General features: G+C 30.6%; 1 protein-coding gene across 1 annotated transcript; it reads left to right on the forward strand.

Moving 5' to 3' along the window:
* The first annotated feature begins 2,686 nt into the window (after positions 1–2,686).
* LOC108480662 ((-)-germacrene D synthase-like) lies at positions 2,687–5,399 on the forward strand. Its single transcript, XM_017783728.2, has 7 exons — positions 2,687–2,850; positions 3,040–3,307; positions 3,413–3,788; positions 3,882–4,100; positions 4,194–4,332; positions 4,443–4,691; positions 4,817–5,399. The coding sequence occupies exons 1-7, from the start codon at positions 2,761–2,763 to the stop codon at positions 5,111–5,113; spliced, it is 1,638 nt and encodes a 545-aa protein (XP_017639217.1). The 5' UTR covers positions 2,687–2,760; the 3' UTR covers positions 5,114–5,399.
* Positions 5,400–16,446: the final 11,047 nt, after the last annotated feature.

Raw genomic sequence — 16,446 nt, forward strand, 5'->3', positions numbered from 1 at the left:
CCTACTGGGGTATTGACTAGTTGATTGAAAAAGAAAACCCGAGACGGCAATTGATTATGATTACCAAAGCAAGCTAATTACCCATGCCCAAATTTGATACATATTTGATTACTTGATTTCTCATTTTTCGTTTATTTACTTTTCTTTTATTTCCTTTCTTATTTTTAGTATAGTTTATCAAACTCATTCTTTTAAGTCTTCGTACTATAATTCGATTAAAGTACTAATTAGATCTATTTGTGTTTAGATTAGAATTAATTTAGTGCTTGTCTGCCTTGGGTATGATCTTTGGAGTACTTACATACTCCGTTGTAACTATATTACAACTTGACCTGTATACTTGCGGATACCGTTTTTCACATCTTTTGTGTAGGATTTCTACTTTGGACGTTGGTACTCCTAGAGGCGGTCAATTGGCATATAGAATTTCATTAAAATCGCCAGACACACAACACGACATTTCACAATTTATTCTCAACCCTCGTAATAAATTCCATGATTCTTGTCTATTCGGAATCATCGGATCCCCGTAAAATCTTGTAAATCTCCACTTTCTATTATCATCACTCTCATTGATGTCCATATCTATATGGTTATTTGAATAACTTCTCATTTAAACCAAACAGTTCCCATTCCATGTAAAACTAAGACCTCTTCGGGATCGCTTAGTCAGAACATCTATTCCATTATGAAAACCATATCTTTTTCGAACACATTCCATTCTAATTTTAGTCAACTTTGTCTCTATAAAGAAGACCATGTGGGGCCTATAAATCTTTAACATTTGCCGAAGTCTTCGAATAGCCTGCGAATTCCCCAAATAAGACATTCCAACTTAGAAGTTTCATTGCGCCCGGTCGGCTTTCCTCCTAATAGCCACCAATCTTATTTGAAATGGAACTATGTTTTGTTCCTCATTGGTTACCAAATCCTTCTGACTAGAAACAATGGCATCCATAATTTCCATCTATGGTCTCTTCTTTCTGTCTCCATTATCAATTGGATTATCATCCAAATCATGTTCCATTTCCACCCTCTTTTCCCCTACAAAACCCCCCATAATCAACCTCCTTGCTCTTTTGTATTCCTTCTAGATTGAATCCCAAAATAGGATTGTTGTGTAGCTCTCCTTGATTGAGCCTTCAAAGATATATCTCATCCATATTCCAGGACATTTGACTCCAAATTCAGCCTTATTGTGACCCAAACGCCCACATAAGAAACAAAAAAGGGTAAGTCTCTCATATCTAAAGTTCGAATAAGCAGACTTCAAAGCAGAAATCATTATTTTCTTTCTGCACTTCAAAGGCCTTCTAATGTCCACTTTTACCAATAAAATCTCCCAATTGAATCATCACATTTTCCGAATGATAGCCTGGGGGGAGATCATAGATCTGAATCCAAAAGGATGCATAAATCAAAGGAACCCCACTAATTACCTTTTCAATATCCAACTCATGAAAAAAGTTGAAATGATACCACAAATTTGCCATTGTTCATAAGCTGAATTTTGAGATCCCACTGCAGACGGAAGATTCAGCGCCTCCTGTTCTCCATCATCAATATTCAATCCAGCCATCTCCTCCTCCATCGCCATGGAAAGAATACCAGATTCCAAAGACATAATTGTACATTTTTAATTAATATTTACTAATGTTACACTTGCTAATATCCAACTTGGAACAAGTAAATAGAAACAAACATATAGTAAGCAAGAGGATTTTCCCTTTATAATAGTCAAATTTAGTGGGATATATAAAAATATTAGCTGGAACCCATACTTACTAGTTGTGGGAATTATCCACTTAAATGAACTTTTTAGTATTTATTGATGAGGTAACTTAATTACTATAGTTAACTTACTCTATTTTACATTCTTCTTGTGATATTTTTAAAAATGGACAATTGGTGTGAGACAAAAAGTTCCTAAGCTGTTATATTTAGAGATATGTTTGTCAATTGCCAATATTTTGCTGCAATTTCCATTTTCACGTTTTTCTCAATCAGTGCACGGTGGAACCTGAATACTATTGGCTTGAATTGACCCTCCACTGATTTAATTTTTTTTGTACTTACATAAGTTTTCCGTGAGAAACACCAAAAAGTATTTTTCTTTTACTTCCCATTTAAGCAAGTTATTTTTAATATTTTTATTGTATGTATAAGTTTAATTTATCATTAATGAATAGTAGTAAGTTACTTCATTAATATTTTTATATAATATTTAAAATTATCTATAATTCTTCCTTTAACTTTTAAATAGAAGAATAATGTACTTCAACGCACTCAAGTTCACGTCCTCCTGTATCGACAACAATGCCAATACCAATCGAGCTAAGACTCAATCGATTTATTGATTGGTGTTTACTTGTTAATCTTCGAATATTTACTCTATTTTGCTTATTATTGAGATGATTTATCATGATTTATTGATGGTAAATCAGACTTATGCATTGATAATATATTGAATATTATTCCATAAAAAAATTATTAAAAAAATTATCATGAAGCGGGTAAAGGGGAACTTAAAAGTAAAAACAATTCAATTAGGTGGAGGGTCAATTCAAGCCAATAGCGTTCAGGTTCCACCTTGAACTGATTGACAAAAACGTGAAAATGGAAAATGCAGCAAAACTTTGGTAATTGACAGATATATCTCTATAAATACAACAGCGTAGGAGCTCTTTGTGAATATCACAACAAGAAGATATCGTCTCATTTTTATAGTGTACTTTTCGAACTCAATTACTAGGTAGAGAAATGTCTTCCATGTCCAACGTCAATCGTCGCTCCGTCAACTATCATCCTAGTATTTGGGGTGATATTTTCCTTTCATGTCCCTCCAAAATGGTAAACAATTACGTCTGCTTGCAGATGATTCATATATAGATGTGTTTGCATGCAAATACAAATATATTTATGTTTTAATTTCTTCTGTGTGTGTGTGTGTGTGTTTGCATGTGAGTACGAATGAAAGTGATTGCCACCCCTAAACTTATTTTTATGATATTCTTATGAGCCTTAATTACAACTATGCAGAAAATAGATACTGCAACTCGACAAGAATACGAAGAACTGAAACAAGAAATAACGAGGATGCTTATGGTGGCTCCTGATGGGTCGTCTCAAAAATACCGTTTAATTGCTACAATAAAACGCTTAGGTGTGAGTTACCTTTTCGAAAAAGAGATAGAGGATGCTTTACAGACTAATTTCCATCACCATGGATACAAAGCTGACCAAACTCTTGAGTATACGTCTCTTCAATTTCGATTGCTTAGAGAGAATGGTTTTAATGCTCAATCTGGTAAATTTATCTACTCTATGCACTCTATAAAAGATATTTATATATTTGGTGATAGTTCAAGATTTAAGATTTAATTTCTATATGTACAATTCCTTAATCGAACAGAAATATTCAACAATTTCAAAGATGACAAAGGAAATTTCAAGATATCCTTAACAAGTGATGTCAAAGGCTTGCTAGAATTATATGAAGCGAGTCATTTGCTTGTTCATGGAGAGCATATACTAGAAGAAGCACTTGCTTTCACCACCACTCATCTAGAGCTTGCCCAAAGGATTGGCATTGAGCGTCCCCTTTCAGCATTAGTCTCCCATGCCCGGAAACGACCAATTCGTAAGGCTTTGCCAAGGTTAGAGGCAAGGCAGTTCATTTCCCTGTATCAAGAAGATGATTCACATGACAAGACGTTATTGAAGTTCGCAAAGTTGGATTTCAACTTATTACAAAATTTGCACAAGGAAGAACTAAGCAAGATCTCTAGGTGATTGCTACTTACTAATCCTCATATGAAATATCTTTGGAACATTTCTCCAATAATTATTAATTTTTTAGGTAATGGTTTATATAATTCCAGGTGGTGGAAAGATTTAGATTTTGCAACAAATCTACCTTTTGCACGAGATAGATTGGTTGAATGTTATTTTTGGATATTAGGAGTGTACTTTGAACCCCAATACTCCTTTGCAAGAGAGATAATGACAAAAGCAATAGTCATGGCATCAACCATGGATGACATATATGATGTACATGGGACATATGAAGAACTTGAACTCTTTACAAATGCGATTGAGAGGTCTGCAGTATCTGTGTTTACAGTATTACAATTTAACTTATTCTACGTCTTCAGACAATTAGAATTTGACTGAATCTTTAATTTTAATTTCAGGTGGGATAGCAACTTTATTGATCGGCTCCCAGCATACATGAAAGTTTTCTACAAAGCACTCTTAGATCTTTATGAAGAAATGGAGAAAGTGATGACCAAGCAAGGAAAATCATACAGAGTCCAATACGCAAAAGAAGCAGTAAATTCACATTAATAAAACCCTTTTTATTTCATTTATCATTATTTATTTAGTTCAAAAGAGATAATTTCTGTGTATATATCTTTTTTTTTTTTCTTTTCAATTTTCAGATGAAACAATTATCTCAGGCTTATTTTATTGAGGCCAAATGGTACCATGAAAACTACGTACCGATGGTAGAAGAGTACTTGAAAACTGCCTTAGTATCTTCTGGCTACCCCATGGTTGCAATCACATCTTTTGTTGGAATGGGAGACGTCGTTACAGAAGAAACCTTCAATTGGGCATCTAACAACCCTAAGATCGTAAGAGCTTCTTCGATGATTTCCCGTATTATGGATGATATCGTCTCACACAAGGTACCAGCCATTGTACTCTTATTTCTTACAACTTTAATCGTCTCAAATGTTAGATTGCATAAATGTTTGATTTTGGATTTGCATGAAAATAAAAATAAAAAATAAAAAATTATGGGCGCATGCAGTTTGAGCAAGAGAGAGGACATTGTGCATCGGCGGTTGAATGCTACATGAAGCAACATGGAGTTTCAGAAGAAAAGGCATATGAAGAGTTAAAGAAGCTAATTGATTCTGCTTGGAAAGATATAAACCAGGAGTTGTTGTTTAAGCCAGCTAGGGCTCCATTTCCAGTTCTTACTTGCGTTCTCAATCTTGCGAGGGTTATGGATTTCCTTTACAAAGAAGGAGATGGTTATACACACGTCGGAAATGTTACAAAGGCTGGGATTACTTCACTGTTGATTGATCCGGTGCCGATTTGATGACGAATTTTGGATTTGAGAAAGCTGACAAACTGGCCAACTCCTTTCCCTTTAGTCTACGATCCAGGGAATTTGCGGTTTGCAGCATGTGTTTTTAAGCTGCTTTGTGATGGCTTTGTTATAGCTCAATCTGTTGTGTGCTTTGTGAGTTAGGTCTTTAGTCTCTTTGTGCTGTGATTCTGTTTCTCAAATTTGTGTGGTTCATCTCGGCATGTTTGTGCCTATCATGTAGCGATATTAATGGTTTTAATAAGCGCTTATATCTAAATAAACACTTTTTAAGAAATTGGGAAATTTTAATTAAATATCTTTATTCAACTCGTATCCTATTAAATTTTGTTCTTAATTGATTCTCCATTAATGAAACTCTTGATTGATCATATTAATCATTAAAATAAATTAATGGAGGCATGTGGTAGATTCTAATTTAATCTAATATTATCTCATAAAAATATTAAAAATCATAAAATTGTTAAATATTTAAAAAATTAAAATTGATATAAACTTATAAATATTATAAAAATATTAAAATTCAAATCAATTATAAAATTAATAAAACATATTCAAAATTGTATAATAACGTAAAAAAATCTTAAAACTTATAAAAAATCATTAAAAATCATAAAAATATTAAACATTAAAATTATTAAAATTCTTATAAACTTAAAATTTATAAAATCATAAAACTTATAAATATTCTAAAAATCTAATAAATAATAAAATTTATCAAATTAATAACAAATATTTAAAATTAAAAAACTTATAAAAATCATAAAATATATAAATAATATAAAAAATATCAAATTATCAAACTATTAGCAAATATTAGTATGAAATATTCTAACCAATATTTTAGAATCGCTACCGTGATCTAACTGATCGAGCCATTAATTCGTTAGTTCAACCAGTTTGATGACCCATCTAATTCAATTAAATAAAACGTTAAAATTAAAAATATTAAAAAATAAAAAAAAATTGGTTCAACTACTTAGTTCATAAGTCAACCCATCTAAATAAATGTATATATGTATTTTTGGTCAATAATATATATATGTATTTGATTAATTGAAAAGGTAAATGCATAAAATTAAGCAAAATAAGGTTTTAACCAAAAGTGATACTAATTTTATTATATCAAACTGAAAATTAGATTTTTAAAGGGATTAAAATAAATATTTAGATGGACCAAATACAAATTATTTAAAAATATATATGCTGATTAAAAAAGGAATTTATTGTATTTAAAATTTAGGGAGCCGAATACAAAAATTTCCTCCAATGAAAAGCTTGAAAAGAACATAGATATATTCCTTTATTTTTTTTAATCTAAATAAATGCCAAAATCTAAGAAACAAATTGACACGTTAAACATAAGAAATTTTCAGAAAACACAATGCAACATTTTCAACTTCTGACTTTCAAAAATGATTTCTAAAAATACATTCTCATTTGTTCAACCTTATACTTAGCTATATATAGTCATTTTCATCTTGCTAATAATATCTTGTCTTGTACCGAGTGTTACTAAATTTATTCAATCTTTTTTGCTTTCTCCTCTCTCTACCAACAAAATTATTGTTGCAATTATTTATGTATGTTTAGATCTTCTCAACCGTGTGTTGAGCTTTTATCATTTCCTTTATAATTTTATCTTTTATTAATATTAGTATTCATTATAAATATTAAATTTATGATAATTGTTTATGAATAAATACAAAATTTAAATTAACATGCTATTCATACTTTTATCACTAATTTTAAATGCATCGTTTAAATAATGAAATAAAAATACCAAATTTGCTTGTGAGTAAACTACAAATAAACTCCTTTAGGTTATGTTTGGTTTGGTAGGCTTATTTAAAATACATGTATTATGTTAAATAATATTCAAGTTTCAAAATATTACTTTTCTTACCATGTGTTTATTATGAATTAAAATATAATTTTAAATAATATATAATAAAATCAAATTATTTAAAAATTATATTGAAATATTATAATATTTAATTTATATTAATATTAAAATAAAAATAAAAATTAATACTTATATTAATATATTAAATATTAATATTAATAAAATTATATATTTTAATATTTTGTTAGTTATATATTTGTATATATTTTTTATTAATTTAATAAAATTATATAATAATATTAATAAATTGGTTTTATAAAATAATACTTATAATTTTAATATTAATATAATACAATATATTTTCTCAAAAATTATCTATATAATCATATAATTTTATAATTTTATATTAAATATATAAATAATAAAGTATTACTTTTTAAATGAATAAAAATATTTTTATTAATATCTTTATATTTTATAATTTAAATTAAATAAAAGTACTTTAAAATATAATTTGAATTAAATTCCAAACGGGTCGAGTTGGCATGAGGACAAGAAATGACGGACTAGGCTGACCTGGTCAGGTGAGTCACCCAACCCATGAACAGTTGTACTAGAAATATGTGGTTGTTGGGTGAGGATATAATCGGAACAAAAATAATTGAAGTTGAGTGAAAGATGAGTGATATTTAAAGCATACTTTCACATAGGTGAAAGCTATTACTCAAATTAAGTAAAAAAGCCACGCGACCTTATTATTTATCAAGATTACCAAATTCTTTGTTTTTTAATATGTCACACCCAAAAATCTGGTTAAAAGAATCAAGTTTCTGAAAATAGAGAGTAGTCATGCCTCGATTTATAAGGTTATTATTGTGTGTTTGTTAAATAAGAAAATTATTGGCCTAGTGGTTAAGAAGCAGTACCCTTGGATACCATTACGATTAATAAAAAAAGATATTTGTGACATTAATATGAAAATAAGTATGTGTATGAATGTAAGGAAATTTTCATGGATTAAGATGTGGAAATAATGAATTAGTGAGATAAATATGAAAATGATGAATAAATATATATGAGAATTATTGTGAAATAAATATGTGTAAACTTTATGTTTAAAAGGTGTTGATATAATCCATTGATAAAGTCAAGTAGAAATGATTGATTATGAGATGTCTTATTAACTAATAATATATTATGTGTATTTTGGTGCCATTTAATAATAAGAATAATTTTGGTGTATGTGAAGGAGTCATGAAATGGGATATTAAAGTAGAAATGTGTAAATATGTTACCATGACAAGTAAATGGGAGATAATTTGTTAAATTGTTAAACCTTACAAGTTGTAGATAGAATCGACAAATTATTGAAATGTGAACAAAAACGTAGGTGTAACACCCCAAAAATTAGAAGGTTAGAATTTTAAAATTTAATTAAATTAGGTTTTAGTGTTTGTGGTTAAGAGCTTAATAAAATCTCTAGAGAACCAAGGTTCAAATATTACATTTTTCACTTTTCCCTTTTATTTTTCTGCACTTAAGGAATCAATGGTAAAGTAGTTTATGTATTATTTGCGGTAAAATATGGCTATAGAATGGGCATTAGCTCAATAGCTAAGATTCATACTTTCCATCCATTTAAAGTTTTAAGTCATGTTGATGTCACTTCCTTTTTTTTATTTTTCCACTGATTTTGGCCAAAAAGGGTTAATTGCCAAACAACCCTTATTTTTTCCAAAGTCCAACTAATAAACCACTTCCTAGCACAATTAAGATTTCCTATTTGATTCTAACCCAATTTGAAACCCTCAGTCTCCCTAATTCTTCTCAATTTTCTCTACAATATTCTCTCTAAGTTCTTATTGGAAATTTAGTGCTTGAATCTTAACTTTGCAATCAAGTCCAAATCAAATAGTTATCACCAATCGTTGAATTTTGTGCCATCAATTTCTAAATTTCTAATAAGGTTGGTAAGCTTTTCTTGTTCCCAATAGCTAGATCTCATCAATTCTAGAAAATTATTGTTTTCGTTAGATCTTTCATCCGTTACAAATCTTTTATGATTTTGTCAAACCCCCTTAAATCTTGAAATTCGTCATTAATTCTTGTGTTTTTCCAATAAAAAGACTCGTGTAGGTAATCCAGATCATACTTAGACATGAGGACCATCGTACGAGACCTCGGAAGTCAGGTGTATATTCTTTTACGAAAAATCGAGTCAAAATTTGAAAGTACCTAGTCGCATACGGCCTACCACATGGGTGTGTGGCCAGCCCATGTGGATCATATGACCATGTCCCAATTGAAACCCTAAAACTCCGCTTCTCATACGATTTGAGCCTTTCCATACGGCTTACCCGCACAGCTGTATGGCCCTTGCATTTTATTTTTTCCTCTGCACGACGTATTGCACACGGTCTAGGGCTCTCTATACAGTCTGATCACACGACTGTGTAGCCCCTGAAACTCAAAATTATAGTTTTGACATTTTCTTTATTATTTTGTTTAAACCAGTCCTTGATTAGGTTTTTAATAGCATTTAGAGAACTAGATTATGCAATTAGGTCCTGGATTAGGAATAGAACAAAGAGATATATGGATGATTGAATTTATTAATTGAATTACTCTTGATTGATTCTTGAATAGTGAACAATGTACATGTATTTTATGAATACTCGATTGAATGACCCAAATGCCTAAATTGTTGGAAAAAATTGGATGTCTAATTTATTCATAACTATCATTGATTGGTTATGAGATAAAAAGTAAAAGATATATTGATTGAATGTCTTGAAATGTATTTATATTGCATTTGCATGGGATTGATATGATCGGAGGAAGAACCAACAGTATATTTGTGTTTAATCATTCGCTATGTACTCACAGTTACAGTAGATTCCAACTGCGAGGGTCTCACTGTGTACCAACAGTTACAACAAAGTCTAACTGTGACATTTTCACTATACTCTCACGGACCCTCTAACAGCTCTTATTTGTAAGACGATTGTGTTTCCTCAGTTACCGACAACTTTTATTTGCAATTACCTGAATCCGAATGTGGTATTAAGTCCACAAATTGGAGTGATGGTGGAGGGAGTTCGGGGTAACTCCCAATTTTGGAGCGCTAGTCGTTGGGGGTAGGACAACTGATTTTTGTATAGCATATTTGACAATTTATGAATACATGACTGAATTTACTTGATGAAATGATTGAACTGATTTATGTTCATATATTTTTTGCGAACAGTATAAATAACTCTGAAATGATTCAGTTGATTGTCTTGTTTGAGAATATTATTATTGTTTCACTAAAATAGCAACACCGTATTACCACATTTGAAATTGACAAATATTTATAATTGATTGTTATTCTTGGTAATGATGTTATTTGATGTTTAAATAAATAACTGTATGTTTGGTTTATTATAAAGGGACTCGCATTGAGCTTACATAGTTCACTCTCCCTAATTTCTATCTTTACAGGTAATTCATAAAGCTAGGATGCAAACACGACACTCGAAGGGTCTTGGCTTTTGTTTCATCTTTATTTTCGTTAATGTTATTATTTTTAATTCCTTAGGAGGTAGATTTATTTTCCGTTTTCTTTTATTATGAACTGTGATTTAGGATTTAGTTTTAATTTAATTGCTAGATACATTTCATTCAGTATAGGTTATAAAATTTAGGTTATTATTTGTTAATATTTGATTAAACCAAATTGTTTTATTAAAAAAACTTACATTTTAATTTCGCTGCTAACTCTAATAAGTTAAATTAGAATATACATTGCAAATCACTTGAATAAACTTAAGTTTTAAAGGAAAATTGATTTTGATAAATACCTAGCCACTTCGATGGTTAATGTAATCTCCCAAATTCGGGTCTACCATCTAAGTCGAGTTGGGGAGGTTATAGTAGGAACATATGTGAGGTCATGAAATTTGGTTAAACGTGAGGTCATAATGACCCTTCTAGGATATTACTAGGAAAGTATTGATAGATAAATAAATAAATCTATTACTTAGGTTCAGCGAAATCGTAATGTGAAAAATGAACATGTTTATAAAGCCACAACTAAAATATATACTATCAAGAATAAAAAATAGAGAAGAAATAGGCTTCAAACCTAATGATTAAGTGTTAGAGAGTCCCTCCTAGCGACCCAAGTTTGATTCTCATTCCTCCTATTTTATTATTTTCAACAAAAATTAAGTAAGAAATGAGTCTGAGGCTCAATGGTTTAAAAGTTTGAATATCTATCCTAAGGTTCCAAGTTTGAACCCTTCATTCGCTTGTTATTTTATAATTGCACCAAATACGCCCCAAAACATATGTACATGATTAAGTGTAAAAAATAAACAAGAAATGAGTAAGGGCTCAATGGTTAAGGCGTTAGCACTCCTTAGACATCCAAGTTCAAACTTTTCCTTCCCCTTTTATTTTTGAAATTCGGCAAGCCTCCCAAAAAGAAACAATATTTACAATAGCAAGAAATAGGCCTTAAGCCTAATGGTTAACACACTAGCATCCTTCCCATAAACCCAAGCTTGAACCATACTTTTCCCCCTTCCATTTCCTTTTAAATTCGGCTAAGAATAGGGAAAATTTGCTAACTGGCACCTTTTACTCCTAATTTTGAAAATTTTCTTGTGTAGCCTCCGGGGTTTACAAATACTAGGAATTTAACCAATTATTTCCTAATAAGAATTCATATATATAGAATTAGAATTCCACCAATCTCAATAGAATTAGAATTCCACCATTTTTTTCTCTTCTTTTCCTAATTAGATTTTCATATTGTCCATTTTCAAATCCTAATAAAATTTGCTTTCCATCTTTCTATTTATTCTTTTTTTTTCTTTCCCGTTTCTTTGTATCATATTTTCATTCTAATTGTTGATAATTATTTTGCTTTATCGAATTAAATCATCCTCCATTCAATCGTTCTTTCTATTAGTTTTGTAATGGCCATCAATAGCATCCCTACCTTTGCCAAGAATCGATAAGTACATCTCGTTTCTGATGTTTAGATCTTGAATTTTCGTAATATTACTATTCAGCGCTAATCTTACATTTGATTATTGAATATTTTATGGTTCTTGTCAAATCTTTTTTTAATCTTGTCAAATCTTGAAACCAACTATTAATTCGTGTGTAAATGTTGTTTGAATGATCGAATTTAGGTGAACCGGATCAGAATCAAGCGTGAGAAACATTTATCGAAACCCCGATGAAAGGTTTGTGTTCTTTACCACCTAGGCTAGTTCATGAACCACACAACCAAATTGATATAGTATTGATCTGTCATAAGCATATTAATTTCTATTGTATTGATTTGTTATAAGCATTTTAATTGTTACTGTATTGATTTGTTATAAGCATATCATATTACATTGCATGGGGTTGGACAATGTCGAAACCATTTTTAAAGGGAGATTTTGAAAACGGGAGTCGCCACCAACCTTTTTAGGTGTGATTGGATTACTTTATAAAACATTTTGGTCTACGAAAATGTGAGAAAACAGGTTCGGGAGTCGGTTACGTACGAGGAAGGATTAGCACCCTCGCAACGCCCAAAATTGGTACCAAATTGAATAGTTTTCTGTCTTAATGTCAAAAGTTTGAAAGAATTTAAAAGTAGGATCCCTTTTGAAACTGGAATAATTTGAGTTGAAAATCGAGATTCCTTCGCTCCAAAAGAATACAAACATCACATCCAGCATGATTGGATACGATATTCTTAAACTTTCGTAACTGAAATCATCTCGTGATTTACAAAATCTATTTAGAAGGATATTTTAGATATTTAGACAAACGGAAATCGCAACCCAAAGATGTTAGGACACTACTTCCTAATTCCTAAATACAAAAAACATTGCCTCATTTTAAAATTCTTTTGGATTAAATGAAATATAGATTTTAAAAACAATGATGCATTTAACATATTACAAGATATCAATACTAAATAATATAAACTATATGATACATACTTTAACATTTTATACAAATATAATATAGAAAATGATAAATAATGACATAAATTACATCATATACATTAACATTTCATGCAGATATAATAATAAATAACATAAATATACATACATTACATTTCATGCAAAATACAACATAGAAAACAATGAATATAACAATATAAATTACATAATATATACAATAATATTTCATGCAAATATAACTTAAAATAACAACATAAATAATCAATTTCCATGCAAATATATGAAAACAATAAATAACATAAAAATAACAAATAATTTATGAGATAAAATTAACATACTAAATAAATACTAAATAAATACAAAAGATACAAAAATAAATAAACAAGTTATGAACATATAAAATATAAAAAATAAATACAAAAACTAAATATAATAAATGTGGTAAAAAATAAAATATTTAAAACAATATATAAATAATAAAGGAGAATTTTAAAAAATGATTAATATATAAAAATATACTATATGATATAATAACTTAATATATATTTATAAAAATATTAATATGTTAAATAGGAACAAAATTTTATAGTAAATTTTAGAATATTACATACTAAATACTAAATATTTAATAATGATATATATATTATTTAATAATAATTTAGAATTTTAAAATTATACATAATAAATAATAAAAAGAAAAATAATATAATATATAATAGAATAAAAATAATATAATGAATAATATATATAGTAAAATGATATAATATATAATAAAATATATAAATAAAATATATAATAAAATATAAATAATATGATAAATAATACATAAATAAAAATAATATATATAATAATTTTTTAAATATATAAATAATGTTTATAGTAAAAATAAATAATATATAAAATATTTAAAATAAATAAATTATAAAAAAATAATTAAAAGGATTAAAATTAAATAAAAAGAAAACTTTAGGGATAATTTTAAAATAAAAAAATTGGACTTAATTGAAACGCGTGCTAAAATCTGAAGGACTCACTGGGCAATTAGCCCTAATCCCAAAAACGACGTCTTTCCCAAAATAAATTTTATAACAGCCATTAGGACTAAATTGGAAAAAAATAAAAGGTTGGGGCCGAATTAAAATAAAAATAAAATGAAATTATAAATATAAATATGCAGAAGGGCTCAAATGGCAATTTTCCCATCCACCAAAAACGCGCGGATCCTCCCCGGGTCACGAGTTAACCCGAGGATCCTTCAATTAAACGGTGCCGTTTTGGTGCTTATTAAACTAAGCAAAACGACACCGTTTTTATAATACTATATAAATCAGATTTTGGCCCAAAAATTCATTTTTTAAAGCTAGTTTTTTTAAAAAAAACTTAAAATCCTTTGAAAGAGAAAAGCTCTCCGGGCTCTGGCCTCCGTCAGGCCAAGCTCCGGTCGTCGAGCTACACGCACCCACGCGTCACACGCGCTGCCTTACACGGCCGTTGGAAGGTTAAAACCTTCATTTATCTTGGCGAATCGCAGGTAATTTCTTTTCCTTTCTAAATACCGATAGTTTTTTTTGTAAAAAATGATTCATATGTGTTGAACAAGAAGAAATAAACAATAAGGAACGAAATATGTAACTAAATAACCTTTTTTCAAAAAGAAACTACTTGTATTTCTTTCTTATATATATGCGTGTATCTGTTTTTATATCTGTAAAAAATTGCTTTTATTACAGTGAAAATATTCGGCTTTTATAGCCCATGTTTTCTAAGTACAAATTTGGTGTGTTTTTTCTGTTCGATTCCTTGCCATATTTTCTGTGTATTTCTTTCCCTTTTTTGTAAGGTGACGACAAGAAAACTGGCGACAATCGGGCACTGATGACGATTCACTGGCGCGCTGATTGTGGAGACAATGGGGGCTGATAGGACGAATCTGTCGGTGGTGGGATTGGCTCACCGATTGTGGCGTGAGTTTAGGGACCTTCGTCTAGTGCTTGCGGGCGCCTAGGGTTTCAAAAACCCTAGGCCTTCTGTCTTCTGTTAACTATTTGGGCCATTTGGGCCCCGTGCATTTTGGATCTAATGAATTTTGGGCAGCATTTGGGTATTATGCTATAGTATAGGCTTGGGTGTAATTGGGGCACTGGGTTTAAGTATCTGTGGGCCTTGTAAAATGGATTGTTTAAAAAAACTTTATTTTATTTTATTTGGTTTATTCTGTTTTTTAGACTTTTAATAGCCCGGGCAAATTGGGCCTATTACAGCTGCCCCTCTTTGCTCATTACTATGTAACAGGAATAGAGTAAAGATTATAAAAGGACCAAATTTGCCCGGTCCTATCAGATCCTGACTTCATGGTCTTCAATTTGCTCTTTGCAAACTCAAAGACGCCATGTTACTATCCTTGATCTTCTCCTTATCAAATACAAATACGCCAAATCTGCTATCTTTGATCTGCTTCGATGTAAACACACAAATGTTAGATCTGCTATCTTCGACTTGCTCCCCGTCTAATACAGAGACGCCAGTCATCTTCGATCTACTTCGATGTAAACACACGAATGTCAGATCTACTATCTTTGATCTGTTCCCCGTCTAATACAGAGACACCAAATCTGTCATCTTTGATTTGATTTGATGTAAACACACGAATGTTAGATCTACTATCTTCGATCTGCTCCCTGTCTAATACAGAGACGCCAAATTTATCATCTTCGATCTACTTCGATGTAAACACACGAATGTCAGATCTACTATCTTCGATCTGCTCCCCGTCTAATACAGAGACGCCAAATTTATCATCTTCGATCTACTTCGATGTAAACACACGAATGTCAGATCTACTATCTTCGATCTGTTCCCCGTCTAATATAGAGACACCAAATCTGTCATCTTCGATCTGCTTCGATGTAAACACACGAATGTCAGATCTACTATCTTCGATCTGCTCCCCGTCTAATACAGAGATGAATGTCAGATCTACTATCTTTGATCTACTCCCCGTCTAATACAGAGACGCCAAATCTGTCATCTTCGATCTGCTTCGATGTAAACACACGAATGTCAGATCTACTATCTTCGATCTGCTCCCCGTCTAATACAGAGACGCCAAATCTGTCATCTTCGATCTACTTCGATGCAAACACACGAATGTCAGATCTACTATCTTCGATCTGCTCCCCGTCTAATACAGAGACACCAAATCTGTCATCTTCGATTTGCTTCAATGTAAGCACACGAATGTCAGATCTACTATCTTCGATCTGCTCCCCGTCTAATATAGAGACGCCAAATCTGTCATCTTTGATCTGCTTCGATGTAAACACATGAATATCAGATCTATTATCTTCGATCTGCTCCCTGTCTAATACAGAGACGCCAAATCTGTCATCTTCGATATGCTTCGATGTAAACACACGTGTCAAATCTACTATCTTTGATTTGTTCCCCGTTACAGAGACGCTAAATCTGTCATCTTCAAACTGATTTGATGTAAACACACGAATGTCAGATCTACTATCTTCGAT

The sequence above is a fragment of the Gossypium arboreum genome, chromosome 1, assembly GCF_025698485.1.
Source record: "Gossypium arboreum isolate Shixiya-1 chromosome 1, ASM2569848v2, whole genome shotgun sequence".
Lineage (NCBI taxonomy): Eukaryota > Viridiplantae > Streptophyta > Magnoliopsida > Malvales > Malvaceae > Gossypium > Gossypium arboreum.

Coding starts and splice junctions, on each gene's coding strand:
- LOC108480662 (XM_017783728.2), top strand. CDS start 2,761: ATGTCTTCCATGTCCAACGTCAATCGTCGCTCCGTCAACTATCATCCT. Junction 4,101..4,193: donor TTTACAAATGCGATTGAGAG/GTCTGCAGTATC, acceptor TTTTAATTTCAG/GTGGGATAGCAACTTTATTG. Junction 4,692..4,816: donor ATGATATCGTCTCACACAAG/GTACCAGCCATT, acceptor GGGCGCATGCAG/TTTGAGCAAGAGAGAGGACA.